The 19564-nt window shown below is 37.3% G+C and overlaps 1 protein-coding gene across 2 annotated transcripts in view; it reads right to left on the minus strand.

The window, feature by feature from the left end:
- The window catches only part of PIK3C2G (phosphatidylinositol-4-phosphate 3-kinase catalytic subunit type 2 gamma), a gene marked incomplete at both ends in the record, with an annotated part of 259737 nt that overhangs the window by 175279 nt on the left and 64894 nt on the right, over positions 1 to 19564 (minus strand). For both annotated transcript variants that reach the window (XM_080659571.1, XM_080659572.1), the window contains 4 exons: positions 3951 to 4139; positions 7147 to 7277; positions 11467 to 11581; positions 18092 to 18223. In XM_080659571.1, coding sequence (XP_080515697.1) covers positions 3951 to 4139; positions 7147 to 7277; positions 11467 to 11581; positions 18092 to 18223 — 567 coding nt within the window. The remainder of the gene's footprint in view (positions 1 to 3950; positions 4140 to 7146; positions 7278 to 11466; positions 11582 to 18091; positions 18224 to 19564) is intronic.

Below are 19564 nucleotides of genomic sequence, written 5' to 3' on the forward strand. Positions count from 1 at the left end.
CTAACATCATACTCAATGGGCAAAAACTAAAACCATTTCCCCTAAGAACAGGAACAAGACAGGGATGCCCACTCTCACCACTCCTGTTTGACATAGTACTGGAAGTATTAGCCACTGCAATTAGACAAGAAGAAGAAATAAAAGGCATCCAAATTGGAAAAGAAGAAGTAAAGCTGTCCTTATTTGCAGATGACATGATATTGTACATAAAAAACCCGAAAGACTCCATCAAAAAACTAACAGACTTAATAAATGAATTCGGCAATGTAGCAGGATACAAAATTAACACCAAGAAATCTATGGCATTTCTATACACCAACAATGAACTTACAGAAAGAGAGACTAAAAAAGCAATCCCATTTTCCATCGCACCAAAAAAATTAAGATACTTAGGAATAAACCTAACCAAGGAGGTAAAAGACCTATATGCGGAAAACTACAGGACACTGAAAAAAGAGATAGAGGAAGATGTAAACAGATGGAAGAACATACCATGTTCATGGATTGGTAGAATCAACATCATTAAAATGTCCATACTACCCAAAGCAATCTATAGATTCAATGCACTCCCCATTAAAATACCAACGGCGTATTTCACAGACCTAGAAAGAACTCTCCAAAAATTCATCTGGAATAAAAAAAGACCCCGAATAGCCACAGCAATCCTGAGAAAGAAGAATAAAGTAGGAGGGATCTCAATACCAGATTTCAAGCTGTATTACAAAGCCACTGTCCTCAAAACAGCCTGGTACTGGCACAAGAACAGACATATAGATCAATGGAACAGAATAGAGAATCCAGATATCGACCCAAACCAATATGCGCATTTAATATTTGACAAAGGAGGCATGAGCATACAATGGAGTCAAGACAGTCTCTTTAATAAATGGTGTTGGGAAAATTGGACAGATACATGCAAAAAAATGAAACTAGATCACCAACTTACACCATACACAAAAATAAACTCAAAATGGGTACAGGACTTAAATATAAGACGGGAAACCATAAAAATACTAGAGGAATCCACAGGCAGCAAAATCTCAGACATATGCCAAAAGAACTTTTTCAGTGATACTGCCCCTAGGGCAATGGAAGCCAAACAGAAAATAAACAAATGGGACTACATCAAAATAAAAAGCTTTTGCACAGCAAAAGAAACCATCAACAAAACAACAAGAAACCCCACTGCATGGGAGAACATATTTGCAAATGGTATCACTGATAAAGGTTTAATTTCCAACATCTACAGGCAGCTTATACAACTTAATAAAAGGAAGATAAAGGATCCAATAAAAAAATGGGCAACGGACCTAAATAGAATCTTTTCGAAAGAAGACAGAAGGAAGGCCAAGAGACACATGAAAACATGCTCAAAGTCACTAATTATCCGAGAGATGCAAATCAAAACAACAATGCGATACCATCTCACACCTGTCAGAATGGCTATCATCAACAAATCAACAAACGACAAGTGTTGGCGAGGATGTGGAGAAAAAGGAACCCTCGTGCACTGCTGGTGGGAATGCAGACTGGTGCAGCCACTGTGGAGAACAGTATGGAGTTTCCTCAAAAAACTGAAAATGGAACTCCCATTTGACCCAGTAATCCCACTCCTAGGAATATATCCTAAGAAACCAGAAACACCAATCAGAAAGGATATATGCACCCCTATGTTCATAGCAGCACAATTTACAATAGCTAAGATTTGGAAACAGCCTAGGTGCCCATCAGCAGATGACTGGATCAGAAAACTATGGTACATCTACACAATGGAATACTATGCTGCCGTAAAAAAGAAGGAATTACTACCATTTGTAGGCACTTGGATGGAATTAGAGAACATTATGCTAAGTGAAATAAGCCAGTCAATGAAAGAAAAATACCACATGATCCCACTCATTTGGGGATAATGAAAAACATTATAAACTGATGAACAAAAAGATAGTTACAGAGGCAGTAAAGCATCAAACAGACTGTCAAATTACAGGGGTAAGGTTAGGGAGAGGTGGGGGAAATAAGAGATCAACTGAAGGACTTATATGCATGTATATAAGAGTAACCAATGGATGCAAAACATTGGGGGGTGAGGGCATGTATGGGAGTGGGGTGGGGGTGGGGGGCAATGGTAAGATATGTACACATATAATACCTTAATAAAAATTTGAAAAGAAAAAAAAAAAAAGAAAATGGTGATTTCCTCAAATAACATAACTTAAGTGTTAATATAAGGCACAAATAATCATAATGTATTTTAGAAAGTGATTGATTAAATATTGAATAATTACTATGCCCCAGGTATTATTAAGCTTTTGGGAAATAGAAACACTAAGATGATCTATTTTGCCTTCAGTAGCTTTTATTAGTAGTTTAATGTGGACAAAAGTACACGTTTCACATGTTTCTTGTGAATACATTGTAATAAAATATAACATAAAGTATTAGAGCACTGTACTAGGCAGCAGTGGTCAATTCCAGGACCCACAGAGAAGCATTATAATAAAGGAAAAGCTCCAAGCTCAACTAATAAAAAAGTTCTCCCCTTCTTTCCTTCCTTCCTTCCTTCCTTCCTTCCTTCCTTCCTTCCTTCCTTCCTTCCTTCCTTCCTTTCTTCTTTCCTTCTTTCCTTCCTTCCTTCCTTCCTTCCTTCCTTCCTTCCTTCCTTCCTTCCTTCCTTCCTTCCTTCCTTCCTTCTTCTATCTATTGATTATCTATCAATTATCTATCAACTATCTGTCATTTATCAAGGAAGAGTGGGCATCTGGGATCACATTCATTAATTGAAGAAACCATAAAACTGAGAAAAAACTTCAATGTGAGAAGTATCAAAAAATGTAGAATTCTAAGAAAATTTGTAAATTTTGAGCTTGAAGATTGAGAGAAACCTAGTAACTCATAAATAATAGCAAAATAAAACTGTTTTCCACCCCACAAGTTTTATAAATGACCCTGATTTAAAATAAATCAGTTGGAAAGTCCTTTGTGCCACTCTCTGTCCCACCTTTGTCCTTCTGTCAGGACCTTCAGAGAGAATTCAGAATAGAACTGGGCTCTGCGATTCTTCTCTGACTCTAGAGTATGCAGACTTTCTTCATGGCATTGGTGAGCTGATGTAATCATGATGTTATCAGGACAGATTGAAAATATTTCTTCTTGGCTTTGAATATAAAATAGAAGCCAAGGAAGAGCTGTTTCCCCAAACAAGAGCCAGGTAACACACTTGTTCCCACATGCTTTTCCTTAACTAGTAGAAGACATCATTACCCACCCTCAACCCCCACCTGGTGCATTTTCCCTCCTTTTCCTGAGGAAACATCTAAAAAATATATAAGGGATAATTTTTAATTGTTATAATCGGCATATTAATTGTACACCTACGTATAAGCAGGGCATTTTTTCACATTTTGCATGTTTAAATAGTAAAAAAGGATGATTCCAATTTTTAAAAACTTTTTTCTTTTTTAAAAAAATATTTTTTATTGCTTTCAGAGAAGAAGGGAGAGAGAGAGAATCATTGATCAGCTGCTTCCTGCAAGTCCCACACTTGAAATTGAGCCCACAACCTGGGCATGTGCCCTGACCAGGAATTGAACTGTGACCTCCAAGTTCATAGGTGGACACTCAACCACTGAACCATGCTGGCAGGGCAAAACTTTTTTCTTTGAGAGTGGAAGAAGTAGAGAATTTTAGTTTTCCATAGTTCATTTATTTGGGTTATTTCTGTAAGAGCAATAAGACTCTTTTCACTGAAGAAACTATAGTTATTAATTGTACTTCAAGTCTAGTACAGAAGGCACAATTATAGCTTAGATTTACATTTACCTACATTTAATATTCATAGCTATTAAAATTGGAAATAGAATATCTATTGAATTTCTCATATAGTCCAATATTTTTTCTCTTCAAATTTTTCTTATCAGTAATTACTATCATGCTTGCTATATAATTGTTACCTGGAAGTTAAAAGTCCAAGTGCTTCTAGAGGGTGAGAAAATTTCCATCTTCTCAAAATGGAATGCATTTCTGAAATCGTTCTTTCATCCCATCCAGGGGCACTACCCAGGACCAAGGGAAGGGAGCAGTTGTCATTATTGCAGTAGAAGCGATAAAACCATAAGTATCTTCTCTTTTCTTCAGAGAGTCTGCAAAACCAGATTGTAATTTACTAGAAGTTTCTATACTTACAAAGGCTGCTGTAAATATACAGTATAAAATCTTATACTAGTTTTTTAAATTTTAGTTTAGTTTGGAAAGCAAGTCCTTTATCTTCTTGGAACAGTTTGATAAGGGTATTTTATCAGTTTATCTCCTACTAACTTTATTATTTTATAGAAAAAATACAAATAAAAGCTTCTTCAGATAATTCACTAATTTTTTTTCCTCCCTGTTATCCTTGCGACTTAAAAAAATGATATATTGGTAGGCAAAATCTCTGTCTCCTTGAGAGCAGACAAAATGTATCTGAATCCTGCAACATGTACTACTTAGAAGAGCAATAAGCAACCATTTACTTTCTTTACAAATTAACTTAAACCAGATGAATTCCTTCACCTCAAAGCAAGTTTCATCAGAGTTCAGAAAACTCTTTGGTCTAAATTTCTAGAACAAAGATCTCAATTCATCCTTGGATTCTGGCTTTACATTCTCAGAGTTCACTGGGAGTTTTGAGTTAATGCCAGTGAATAGAACTTCCTTAAATGCCCAACTATTTCCTCCTGGAGAGTAGTCCCAAACAGAAGATCTAAATCTGGGACTAGGGCTGTTGACTCACTGACGGCTTATGTTTTGCTCACACTCCTGCAGAAGCATTCCGACCGGAGTTCAGCTGCAGAGCAGCATTTCTCCTATGACAACGACAGCTTTTGTACACTGTCTCTTCCAAAGTGATGCTCTGTGCTCAGCTCAAATTAGCTAAAAACTCCCAAGAATGGGAATGAGAAATATGAAGTATTTTAAAACTCAATGTTTCTCTATAACTTCTTTTAAAGGTATCTTCATCTGCATAATGAAGGAATTGGATTATAGGTAATGTCTAAGATATGTTTGGGCTCCTTTCCTGTTTGTCACTACCTTCTCCACCAGAAAGCCCTCAGAAGAAAAAAAATCCATAACAAAATTTTACTAAACTACGGTACTAAAATTACTTATTTTGTTCTGATTAAATTCCATTTCCCCCCAATATTGAATAATGCTTTTTTTTTCTATTAACTTCGTTAATGAAGCATTATTTACAGAGAAGGAAATGAACAATTCAATACATATAGCAGGTAAAAACATAATCCTATTAAGATATAAATAGTTTTTTATGCCACCAGATGCATACATTGGTATGATTTCTTGCACCCTATTTAATATTCCTAATTTTAGAACTTCATATAAATGGAATCTGTAAACACTCTCTTATTTATGGCATTTTCACTTAGTATAATGTTTTGGAAAGGAGCTAATGTTGAAAATATTAGTGTATTTTTGCGACAATCATATTTAAGTGAAGAGCTAGAGGATGTGATGATTCACTTATATGAAGAACTGGGGAAGGAGTATTTCTGGTAGTGGGAAAATGAAGTAAAAAAGGTCTTGATAGAGAGAGGAACTAGCACATTTGAAATATATGAGAGAGACTAATGTCTTTGGCTTGAAGTAAATGAGGAAAAGAGCAATACAAGTTGAAATTAGAAAGCAGGGTAGTAACAAGATTATCTAAAACAGAACTCTTGATCACACTCAATATCTCATCTTTGAATGGCCCAAACTTATTCTTCCCCCAGAAAATGACTCTATCTTCTGCCTTATTGATCAATCAAAAATGTGGATTCTCCATTGAGTTAATTCACTCCTTGGTTTCTCAATTGGCTTATTCTCCAATTACTGTTAATCGTCAAATCATTATCTTCTCAACTTCCAAAGTATGCTTCTCAAATCTAGCCATTTCTCCCAATGTCCACTGAGATCCCTTTAGTTACAGCTGCTATAATCTCTTACCTAAAATGTCACACTAACCTTCCTGCTGTATTGCTTGCTTCCACTCTTACTTTCTTGCCAATCAATTCTTCAAGTTGTGGTCAAAGGAATTACTCAAAAAGATTATTCAGGTCACATGACTCCCCTGTTCAAAACCTTTAAATTATTTCTCATTCTTAGGAAAAAATGCCTTATGTTATATATCTTATCGTAGTAGATATGTAAAGAATGACTTTCTTAGTTCTATGTTTTTGGCATGTCACTAATGAGCATAGTCAGTTGTAGCTTAGATATTGCTGAGTGGTAAGTACAAAGTCCCTAATTCTCTCTCTCTCTCTCTCTCTCTCTCTCTCTCTCTCTCTCTCTCTCTCTCTCTCTCTCTCTCCCTCTCTCTCTCTCTCTCTCTCTCTTTCTCTCTCTCTCCTCACCCAAGGATATTTTTCCATTGATTTTTTTAGAGAGAGTGGAAGAGAAAGGAAAAGACAGAGAGAAACATCAATGTGAGAGAAACTCATTGATTGGTTGCCTCGTGCATGTGCCCCAACCAGGGCCAGGGCTGCGGAGGAGCCTACGACCGAGGTACATGCCCCGGAATGGAATGGAACCCAGTATTATTCAGTCTGCAGGCTCTATCCACTGAGCAAAACCAGCTAGTGCCATAATTCTTTTATAGTTCTTCCTGGGGTTCGGTTTATTTAGAGAATTACTGTTTGACAAAATCAAAGCACTCTTTAGTCAACAATTTAGTGCTATTAAAACATGATTTATTTCTGTACTTTTAAAATCTGCTAAGATAATTAAATTTTGCTTTTTCCTGTTTACTAAAACAACTTCATATCCACTTTGATGATGGTTAAGCAATGGTTTATCCCTGTTAAATGCTTATATATATTTGATCACTCTCTGCTTTGTTGTTTGAACTGAATGATTTCCAACCTTTTTATTTTCCTTTGACTAAAGTTACAGTTGCTTAATTCTGCAGGAAAAAGAAACTTTAAAAAGCATACAAAATTACTAATTTAGCTTTTAACATTAATTGATTATCCCACAGGTATGACTTTAGTAAATGAAAGAAGTTATGTGGGAGGGAAGGTTCACTCTTTATAAAGTTATGAACACTTTCATATGACTGATGGTGTCATGAATAACAGGCAACATTGACTCACAAGACCTGGGTCACTCACTTACAGTAAGGGAGACTGTTTCTGTGAAAGTCTGGCAATATGTTTTAAACACTCTTTCGGTGGTTCTTCAAGATTACTTCTACTGTCTTCAACATCAAGTTTCACATACTCCCACTCTGTAGCTGGAAAGTCAATCTGAAATAAAGAAATGGTTGCCATGTACTGAAAACCTCAAAAATGCATTATTAATTTAATAAACTACATCTTAGATTTGTAGAAACTAAAGGAAAACTCCTATAATGTCTGTACCATTTATTACTTAAAAATAAGTTTTAAAAGAACCATTAGAATTTGTCTTGGTATTTAAATAGATATGATATTTAGAAAATCCTCAATTATTTATATAATAGGTGTAAATTAGTAATCTGTAATATTGTACCAGGAAAAATGAGAAAAAATAATAACAATATATAAACTTTTTCTAAAATTAAATGATTATAGCCTTTCTACATTTAAGAATTAAAATGTTTTTCCATTATTAAGTGATAAAAGTGATAGATGGTAATTATACTTTTTTCACGTAGTCACTTAGAAAAATAGAGATACTCTATGTTCATTTCTACTTCATGAAAGTCTGTGAACCATTACATAGTCATGAGAGTGAAATATTCTCTGATAAAGACCAGTTTTACAAGTATATAAGCAATGGAATATTTTGGATCAGTGTGGTTTATGCTGTCTTTGAAGGTGGGAGTTTTGCTAGGGATGTGGCTCTATTTGTGTGAAGCTTGCGGTATGAAGGAATCTGAATCAGAGCTCCAGACTCAGAAATTAACTTGCATAGATACTGTCAATAAAACTTTAGAAATGAATGAGACCCAGCCATTCCACTGCTAGGTATATATTCAAGATAAATAAAAACTCACATCCACATATAAACTTCTACATGAATGTTTAAAGCTCTATAATTTATAGCCAAAAGGTGAAAATAATCTAAGTGCACATTGACTAATAAGTGATAAAGTGTAGTATATCCATGCAATGTAATATGATTCAATAATAAAAAAGGAATGAGTACTGATGCTACAACATGGGTGAATTTTGAAGCATTGTGCTAAATGAAAAAAGGCAGTCACAAAAGGTCACATTTTTATAATTCTACTTATACAAAATATACAGAACTAGAGGCCTGATGCATGAAGATTTGTGCAAGAATGGGCCTTCCTTCCCCTGGCTGCCAGCACCGCCTTCGCTCTGGCTGGAGCTGCCTTTTCACTCTGGCCCGGAGCTGCCTTTCTGCCTTCTCACGTTGTCCAGAGGCCTGGAGTGGCTGGGGTGTCCCACCCCCAGCTGCTCGGTGCCTGTGTATGCAAATTAACCTGCTATCTTTGTTGGGTTAATTTGCATATTCACTCCTGATTGGCTGGTGGGCATCACGAAGGTATGGTCAATTTGCATCTTACTCTTTTATTAGATAGGATAGGTGAATTTATAGAGACAGAAAGTAGATTAATAGGTTTTTAGAGTTGAACACAAATGGATGAATATAAGAAGGTGATAGCTAAAGGTTATGAGATTTGCTTTTGAAGTGATAAAAATAAAATTGATGGTAGTGATAATTGTACATATCTGTAAAAATATTAAAAGCCACTGAATTGCACACTTTAAGTGTAAGAATTGTATGGTACATCAATTTCATCTCAATATAGCTTTTTAAGAAATTATGCCAGGTAGAATGTATATACTAAGAATAGCAAAGAGTAGCAGATGGAACCCTTGAAAACTGTTAACAGTGAGGACTAGCAGGAGAAGGGAGCTGAGAAGGAGACAGACAAAGGATAACCAGGGAGAAGTATGAAGAGAAACATAGAGAGCAGTAACCCCAAAGACCAAGGAAAAAGTGTTCTGTAATGGGGAAGAGATAGGGCCAAAATTATAGAGAGGGCTAGTATGAAGAGGACCGTTGCATTTAACAACTAGGAATTAACGTGCTACCTGACAACAGTTAAAGGTGGTGAGGACATATAAGCAGAATATAATAAATGAGACATGAATGGGGAGGTGAGGAATATTCTAGAAAAACATAGAATAGAATAAGAGCAACATTACCTCTTAGTTCCTAAATTGTGATAGAGCCACTCTACTAATTTAAGGGAAAAGACAGGAAGTCAAGGGAGATTCAGGGTGGTGCAATAATCTGTCTCCATTTCTGAACTCAGATCTACTTCATTTTATCCATTGCTTCCAGTTAACAAATCAACCACAGAACACTCCAAAAATGATTGTCTAGAAAGAATCAGGTTCTGTGACATCATGTCTCTTATCATACTGGGTTGACTACAGTGTGGCAATAACTGCTCACATGATAAAGGCAATTAAAAAAGTATAGACTTGAAAGAACTTGGAAAGGCATAGTATAATTTTTTTGTACCGAGGAGAAAATTGAAGGTGAGGTGACTTCACAGCCATAAAATTTTCTGTTAAAGAGCTAAGTCTAGAATCCACATTTCTTAACTCTTCATCTGATGTCTTTTTCTGAGACTCACACTGACTCCTTAACACAAACACTAATCGCAGAACCTCTAATTTCCTCATCATCTCATAATATTTAGGTTGAAAATTCTGCTCTAAATTTAGCTGCATGTAATTAGAGTAATACTGGTTATTAAGGGTTTTAACTTTAATACCTTAATAACTTACTTTATTTTGTATATTTTATCACCAATTAATATTCTGAGAAGTTTCTCTTTATGTCTGTACATGAAATTATTTTGTAAAAATCAAATTATCTAACTTTTTTTGCGTACCATGGAATATTTACATGCTGTCCCCACCCTGTTGTAAGATAAATTTGGTGTGAGTCCAGATGTCTACTTGGAAATCTATGCTGCTGTTAAATACTTGAAATTTCTATTCAGATTCCACTTACCAGGACCTGTGTCCCTAAGCAGATTTTCCCCTCATTTGAGAAGAATCAAGAACAGTCTCACCTAATAGTCTCCCTTATTTCTCTTCCACCACTGCCATTACAGATCCCTGTAATCATGAATTTATATCCACAAAGCTCTGGCAATGAACAGACTTGGAAGATTTTGGTTGAACTGAGGTGGTGTGTATCTGGCAAGAAATAGTCTGATAAAAAATGTATTAGTCCTCTGAAAGAAAGGTAGTTGTGCTTTACAACGGAACACCTGCTAATCAGTAAGCCATCATTTGTTGAGTGTCTGTGATTGTGCTAAGATACAACCTGAACAACTGCTCTTTGTTATCACTGTGTCCACAGCTTAGAAGTGGATCTTTGGCTACCATCTGGTGGGGACTTCATCCCTCCTTCAGAGAGGAAGCCACATTTCTATTAGTATTACCTTCACTTTTCCATTTTTAGCATCTTGTTGTTCATCTTGCTAAACCTTATATCTCACACCCCTCACCCCACAACCCTGAAACTAAAAAACCTGGAGACTCCACTAGTTTCCTCTAGAAGCAATGATCTCCACCTGAGGGCAATTTTATCCCCAGAGGGTATTTGACAGAACCTGAAGGCATACTTGATTCTCAGAACTGGGGAGGTGCTACTGCCATCTAGTGGGTAGAAGACAAAGATGCTGCTAAATATCCTGCAGTGCACAGAACAAAGAATTATCTGAAAGAAAATGTCAATAGTGCAGAAGCTGAAAAATCCTTTTCTAGACTATACTGCCAAGAAAGCAGTTACAGTTTTTCCTAAAGAGAGTAAGAGTCTATATTCCCCACATTTTTATGTATGGGAGTGGCCATGCTTCAGGTGTCTGACAAATATGATTGCTTGCAATTATGAACAAATAAGTTCTCAGCAGTAAGAACCGAAGCCTGAAATCATTCATCACCTTTCATTCATGTTCACAAAAAGTAGAAAGATTTTAAGAAAAAAGAAAGTGCAGTATAATGGATGGATTTTGTTGCAGTTTCTCCCCCACTACTCAGCTAATTGCTAGTCATTTTGGAAACGTACAATAACAAGATTTGAAGGAACATGACACAATGCAGAGGTAGGTGTGAATAAGGTACCAAACTAATAATATACACCAATGACTGCTTTCAGACAACGGAAAAAATAAATGCACATAATGAGTATACTAATGGCAGCATTCCTTCCCTCTCCTTCATGATCCTGTTGGATGGAGAATGGCTTGAAACTGCTATTATATAAGCTGGGAGAAAAAGACTTTGAGAATACTGAATACAAAATAAAAGCTCTAGAGATTTTACAAATCCCATTGGCTGGAGGAAGAGAAGGCTATTACATTATGTGATCCTAAAAGAGAATTGTTTCTGTAATTGACAATAAGCTATTGATCAACCAATACTTGCCTTGTGTACTTTAATCTCATGGCCTGGCACTTACCTGCAGGATCACGGGGGATGGCTGGCTTATATCCCACACTCCTGGAGCTATTATTTCTATGGGAGGCTCACTGTGTAATGTCATGCTGAGTAGAACAGACCCAAGAATGATTTTGCTGCAAGAGAAAACACATACAGACAGGAGGCACTTGATGAGGGAAACTATTATTATCTATAAATGTTTTCTTTTGAAATATAAACATAACCAGCTGACTTCATTTAGTAGCAGGAAGAGAAATACAATATTCCATAGTCCTACATATTATTAATAGTTCATTTCTAATGCCCCACATACACGACTATGTTTATAAGCTATCTAGGTTTATTTTCCACATGACAAAGTTGTTTTCACAATGGTTAACTCTTGAGAACATTTTTTTTGCCCCACAGAATGACTAAATTCCCTGGGAATCCATAAAGATTCTAGGGGCCTGGTACATGAAATTTGTGCACTGGGCGGGGGGAGGGGCGGTCCCTCAGCCCAGCCTGCCCCCTCTCACATACTGGGAACCCTCAGGGGATGTCCTACTGATGGCTTAAGCCTCAGTCTGGCCGCCCTTTGTGGAAGGCGACCAGGCTGATCAGGGGAAGGCGCCAGCCCCATCACCCGGCTGCTGCAGCCACTGCCAGCCACCACAGCCGCCAAGGTGTTTTCATGAACACGGACTCCAGTCCCTTCACCATGAAAAAATGACAACGTTCTTTAAGCATTTTCAAGATGTGTCTTTCATAGGATATGACATTTCTTTCTTTATTTTTCTTTTTCTCTTCACCTGAGGACATGTTTCCATTGATTTTTTCCCTTCCTTCTGATCGCAGGCTTGGCCCCTTCCCAAGCCTAAAGCCTCCACCCCAGGCTTTAGGCTTGGGAAGGGGTTCCCCTCAGGCACCTACGATTGCAGGCTCGGCCCCTTCCCAAGCTGGCTGGGAGTGACCTGGGTGCCGAGGAGGTTCCTGGGACCCAGGTACATATGCAAATTAATTTCCATCTTTGGAGGTACAGTCAATTTACATGTTTCTCTATTATTAGGTAAGATGGGCTCTAAATGTATAGAAAGAAAATAGTTAAATTAGCATATGACCTGCAGAATCAAAATAGTGGGACTTCTTTATGCATGAATAAGAAAAAGTATTCATATTCTGAATCTTTGAGAAAACATTGTAAATGAGAATGCATACAGGAAAGACTTGAAATAGGAAGAATTCATGGAAGGTTTTAACAACTTCAGTATCATCCAAATCCAGAGATTTTTAAAGGATTTAAAAGGAAGCTATACCTGGCTGTATATATGAATTCAATTATTGGTAAGCTGTTCTAATGATCACTGAGAACAGCTTTTGATTTTAAAATACCAAATCATATGTAAAACTGAAAGGCAATAAAATTAAAGTTTATGAAGAATTTTAAGGCATCAGCTGAGTCTTTTTGAAAACAACATAGACTTCCATCTTGCCATTTAACAAACACTATGTGAAATATGATGAAAAATCCAGCAGATAAAGCTTTCTTTAGACCTTTAGATTTCTGAGGCCTGCTTTCTTTATTTTCCATATCTGGAGATATTGTTATAAAGTATCTGCTAGGGGAGTATAACTTATAAACATTATTGGGCAGATATTTTTAAATAACCCAATAATATTCTTCTAGCAGAACAAACTTTGAGTCTTTATCCTTTTGTTCCATCCCTCCCTCATCTTGAGAAAGATTTTTTTTTGGTATAACGTTACCAGGGAGCCAGTATTAGCAAGCAAAAATTTAGCTTAATGAGGTAGAAATAAAAACATATATTAATGTGATTTCACTTTTGCCTTTCTTAAGTTATAGCTTTCTCCAAAATGGTCCGAAGTACCCATCTGCTTGGAAAAAGTTTGGATTAACTCCAGGCAGAATGAAAAAGGAAGAAGGAGAAGATCAGATGTTAATGTTCTCCACAGCATTTATAGAAAATATTTCTGTCCACAGTAAAGGGTTAACCGGAGTGAGGGAGGAAGGATGTGGTATAACGGATGGAGAATGTGGTTCAGAAAAGGCCACCACTTTCTGGCAACTCAGGATGGTGGGAACAGAAGACAAAGAGGGAACAGAGTGAGTGTGACAGACATAGATGCACCAATTTTCCCCTCTTCTGGAAGGCAGATGAGGAGGAGTATTAGATAAGGGAATCCTGCCAAAACCGGTTTGGCTCAGTGGATAGAGCGTCAGCCTGCGGACTGAAAGGTCCCAGGTTCGATTCCGGTCAAGGGCATGTAACTTGGTTGCGGGCACATCCCCAGTAGGAGGTGTGCAAGAGGCAGCTGATCGATGTTTCTCTCTCATCGATGTTTCTGACTATCTATCCCTCTTCCTTCCTCTCTGTAAAAAATCAATAAAATATATTTAAAAAAAAAAAAGATAAGGGAATCCTATCTAATAAAAGAGTAATATGCAAATTGACCGTCACTCCAGGACACAAGATGGTTGACCCCATGTAGACACAAGATGGCTGCCACAAGATGGCCTGCAGGGGAGGGCAGTTGTGGGCAGTTAGGGGTGACCAAGCCAACAGAGGAGGGCAGTTGGGGGTGACCAGGATGGCAGAGGAGGGCAGTTGGGGGAGACCAGGCCAGAAAGAGAGGGCAGTTGGGGGGACCAGGCCAGTAGGAGAGGGCAGTTGGGGGGGACCCAGGCCTGCAGGGGAGGGCAATTGGAGGGGACCAGGCCAGCAGGGGCGGGCAGTTGGGGGCGATCAGGCCAGCAGGAGAGGGCAATTGGTGGGGGACGAGGCCTGCAGGGGAGGGCAGTTGGGGGCGATCAGGCCAGCAGGGAGGGCAGTTAGGGGCAATTGGGCTGGCCGGGGAGCAGTAAGGCATTGATCAGGCTGGCAGGGGAGTGGTAAGGGGGTGATCAGGGTGGCAGGCAGAAGCGGTTAGGGGCAATTGGGCAGAGGCAGGTGAGCGGCTGGGAGCCAGTAGTCCTGGATTGTGAGAGGGATGTCCAACTGCAGGATGGGCTGAGGGACACCCCCCCCCCCGCCCCAGTGCACAAATTTCGTGCACTGGGCCTCCAGTACAGGATAATGCTGAAGGCAGGGCGGCTCTAGGGAAAGCTACTAAATACTGGTATACCTGAGTGAGAGGCTTTCCAAAAGGGGGAGGTCATACGGTGGGGATAATGGGCCTTTGTGTTCAGAGTGGGGATAAGATGAGGTCAAATAGGAGTCACAGGTAAACCTCAGAGGGTCTATGGTGCCTGTAAGAGCCCACATCACCCAGGGAGTGTCAGTCAGCCCTGATTAAGCTGGGAGAGCACCAGTCACTCGTTCCCCTAGGTGTAATAAGTAGCCACAGCTTCAAAAGTGCCTTTGATTTGGATATCAGAGCTCAAATCACCAGGCCAAAGAATCTGTTTCTTTTCTGATCCTGTGTATCCAGATATCCTCTTAGGAAGAGAGTGTGTCAGGAGGACATCTGAATGACCAAGCATTATTTTTTCAAAAGCAACTGTACACTTCTAAGAGGACTACTTAAATTACTGAAATGACTAATTTTTTGTCATCAATGGAAGGTTTTTCCTCTTCATTAAGTATAAGGTAGGAAGTCATGAGGAAAAGTGTGATATATTAATGGAATTTTTCTTTGCAGCTAAGTTGTATAATGAGTTATATTTACGGCCTTGTTATATGTCTTGGCCATGTTTCACTCTGAAAAACAGAGTGATCTAAGCTGATTTCTACAGAGGATGAGGTGACTCAAGAATAAATGTCAATGTCTGTCATTTCTCTCCTTGGATGGAGTCTGTATCAGTAGTTACCATGGCCTTAATTCTGAGGCATATGGGGGAGAATGAAGTCAGAACACTTGGTTTAAGTATATGTATGAGGAGATGTATCAAGCAAAAAGGCATAGGGAGAATGGACTTCTAGCTGTCCAACTGAGGCTGATATAATATACACTGTGAGGCAATTCAAGGAGGAAAGGATGCTTGGCACCATTCATTGGGCTTTCTGTGTGTTTGATAGTAGCTAACTTACTTTCTGGTAATGGACTGCACCTAAAAATCTTTTGAGATATTGTAAGCATGGTGGAGAGAATAAATTTCCGTAGAGTTCTGTAAATAGAAAATGTGAGGAGGAGGAAGATGATTAGTGGAATTAAGATGAGAAGAGCGTTGGTCGTCTCCCAGGAAACTGTTCATTCAGGGCTTAGTATCCCTGAATTGAAGAATTTACCACAATCTAGAAATGCTAAGCAACTATTACACTATTTGTTTTGAATTTAAGTAGAAAAGTAGCTCTTAAAAATTGTTGAGGTGTGAATAACGCTTTCTTACAGCAGTGAGGAGACATTGTGAATACAGCATAGATGCAATGGAAATTCTGTCTGCAAAAGGGAGGATTGCAAAGCTTCTACAGGCAAATTTAACTTTTGTACTTGTGACATGTTTTTTATAGGCTTGAGGGCGAGTTTATGTGCTTGAAAATGTCAACGTTTATGTTTATTTGTAGACATTCTTGGTGCACCCATAACTGATATTCCTGCATTTAGTCACCATTGGTTCTTCTGAAACCCACTTCTGGAAACCACAAAGTCATAGGAAGCTTTTAATTCTGCATATTTTCAGGACTTGTGTATGTTAGAAAAAATAAAGTCATAAGTGCTCATTACAATTCCACACAGCTAGATATGGGTAATTCAAAATGTAATAAATGACAGATTCAATACCAAATGTTTATAGGCAAAGGCATTCTGTGAAAAGTGGCCTATTTGCTATGATCTGGATTTATCTGTATCCGATGAATTGGGTTAGAATCTCTGTAACTTGTAGCAATGAGCTCAGTGGGAGTCATGGAATCTCCCAATTGCCCCAATGATAGATTTCTAATCTCTTCTAAAGAACTGGACTTCTTTTAATTGTTCAACAAGGGAGAGAGGCAGATTTTTCTGATTTTCATAAGATATGGTCTTTTGGAAATATAGTTACAAATGCTTATTGAAGTTGTGCTTTCTGATGTGATGTCTCATCATCCATAAATCTGACACTTTTCCTCAAGAAAACACCACCTAATATGAGTCCCAATGGCATTACTTAAAGATGACCACCATCTATGATCGCTTACATATAAAATGTTTACAGGGGTAAATGACATATGAAAAAACATCATGGAGTCAGTATTTTTACTCTTATAACTATATAGAAAAAGATCTTGAAGTTTAGTTTGAAATAAAGTAATGTCTTAAACATTCTTATATATTTAACATGTATGATTGCATATCATGTGCAAAGTAATGTGGTAGATGATTGAAGGGAATCAAATAGATTGAATTTTTTTCAGTGAATAACTGGAAATGTTATTCTACAAACATGTTAGATCTTATAAGAACTGCAGTTGAAACTTTAAAGAAATTCACTCATGAAAAGGAAGGGCACGTGCATAAGCTCCTTCTAGTAAGAAAGTAATGAAAGCTCTAACCCACAAATCAGATTTTTGAAATATCTGCTATAGCAGTAGGTGTTATTTTAGGACAAAACTGTTTTTTACAGACTTCTGAAATTTTATTTCCACTCTAAATCTCATGTAGGAATTGATTTTTTCGCAATTCAATTTAGTAAACAAATCTCTAATGATTTCCTATTCATGAGGTACTATGTTAGGTGATAGATGTTACAAAGATAAATCTATTCCCTTTCCTCAAGAAACATATACATAGAAATAAGCTATAGCATCAAAACAAATAATGGAGCAGGTCACACACACACACACACACACACACACACACACCAGGTCAGAACTAATCCAACAAAGGCAATTTTAAAGATTTATGATGATTGTTCTGATAATAACTTATTTATATTGACTAAACGTGGGAACTAAAAACTGATGAAGAATTTTCTTAACACATTTATGTTACCAAATATTTTTAAAGCAATAAGGGCAGAAAAAATCTTTATAACACTATTAAAATAACAATACAATTATTAATTTTTCAATTTGATTTTAAAGCAAGTTTTGCCATGTGAAAAGTAACAAAGCTGATTTATTTAAAACATTTTCCTTAATGGCGTAGAAATCATGCAATTAACTATCAAATATCCCAAGTATTATTAGTTCTAAATAGTTATGGTTAAATCATCAGGTAATTTGCAACGGCCATTAGCTCCAATGGAATATCTGAACTCATAGTTGGCTTACTTTTCTGAAAATATCATTGTAAAGTTTCAAATATTTCTTCTTGGCAATAAAAGGTCAGTAAACCAGTGAGTTACATTGTGCAATATTACTTCAGCCAGAATTCCTTGATTTACATTGTTTCTAGAAGACAGAATTTAGCTCAATAATTTTGAAGTACTAAATGCAGAGAAATTGGCTGGTTAGAGAAGGAAAAACAATTGTAACAGGCTCTGCCAGTAACTTTTCACTGTGAATGATCTAGTGGACAAGTTGAACATGAAACCTCCATTAAAACCCATTTCTACACTTTTTTCCACTAACACTTTCAATAATCATGATTTATACTGAGCTACCTCAATTTTAGGATAAAATGTTCTCTTGATTTTTTCTCATTATGCTACATACTGCAAAATATTTAGTTCAAGGAGGCTTTTTTATTCAGATGGGAGCTGTGTTAATCACACGTTACGTACTTACTCTTTTGGAAACAATGTAAGAGAAGTCCAGGCCAATATCTCTGCATTGTTGGTTGCACAGTTAATCCCAAACAGTTTTATAGTGAGTATGGATTCCTTTGGAAGTGATTTTATTTCAAGAGGAAAAGTGATCCTTAAAATATATTCAAAAAGTAGATTATCAATTACAATGTTATTTTAGCAAGTACTTGAACATGTGTGTTTAATCTTGTAAAAATGAAAATACAGCAGAAATACATAAAGAGATTGTTTACTCAGTCAGTGAGGATTGCTAAAATTATAATTTTTACATGTAAGATGTTTTTATCAAAATTATGATAACTTGAGTATTTATCCTTTGCAAGCACAGAAGAATGGTTAACATTGTCTCAAAGAATGAGGGGATAACCTGAAATGGGTAAATTGGTCATAATAAGATGGAGATTTAGAAAAAGATATTCTAAGAAGAGAAATGTACATGGACAAAGATATATATGTACAAATAAATTAAGTGTAATTTATAGCTGATAAGTAATGAGTGGCTCTCTGTGGCTAGAACAAGAGATGTGATCAGGCTGTGGAAAAGTTATAGATTGTGAAATTAGTAAGTAGGTGGTTGCCAGAATGTTTAAGAACTGTGTATTCCAGTTTTTTAAGTTTTTTCCTAATGGCAAAAGGAAATATATCAATGAGAGATTAAAAGTATAGAAAGTTGATAATAATTTTAAATATGAACTATTCTGAGTTACTATGAGGTCCTAGAATTTTTGAGGTTGATTGTTGGAATACAATTTTTAGGTATGTCAAGGTGAAATAGCTCCAAATTCAGACCCTAGATAAGGGGTGGGCAAACTTTTTGACTCGAGGGCTAAAATGGGTTCTTAAACTGGACCGGAGGGCCGGAACAAAAGCATGGATGGAGTGTTTGTGTGAACTAATATAAATTCAAAGTAAAGGAGCGGAGGGGAGAGCAAGAGAACCCTCCGCTTTTTCGGCTCCGCGGGCCGGATAGAATAGCCGAACAGGCCAGATCTGGCCCGCAGGCCATAGTTTGCCCACGGCTGCCCTAGATGAATAGTAGATACAGGCAAAAATAATGAAAAAAAAATTAAATTTGGGTATAAAAGCCATCAGGATATATAAGAGAATGTCTAGACCAGTGGTCAGCAAACTGCGGCTCGCGAGCCACATGCCGCTCTTTGGCCCCTTGAGTGTGGCTCTTCCACAAAATACCACGGCCTGGACAAGTCTATTTTGAAGAAGTGGCATTAGAAGAAGTTTAAGTTTAAAAAATTTGGCTCTCAAAAGAAATTCCAATTGTTGTACTGTTGATATTTGGCTCAGTTGACTAATGAGTTTGCCGACCACTGGTCTAGATAGTTATAAATAATACTGTAAGACTAGGGAGGATAAACCTGGGTAATATAAGTAAGAAGAGATTTAGACAATAAGTTAATAGTGTGATCTGTGGTCAGGGAGCAGTGTATCTTACTTT

This window comes from Plecotus auritus (assembly GCF_963455305.1).
Source record: "Plecotus auritus genome assembly, chromosome: 3".
Lineage (NCBI taxonomy): Eukaryota > Metazoa > Chordata > Mammalia > Chiroptera > Vespertilionidae > Plecotus > Plecotus auritus.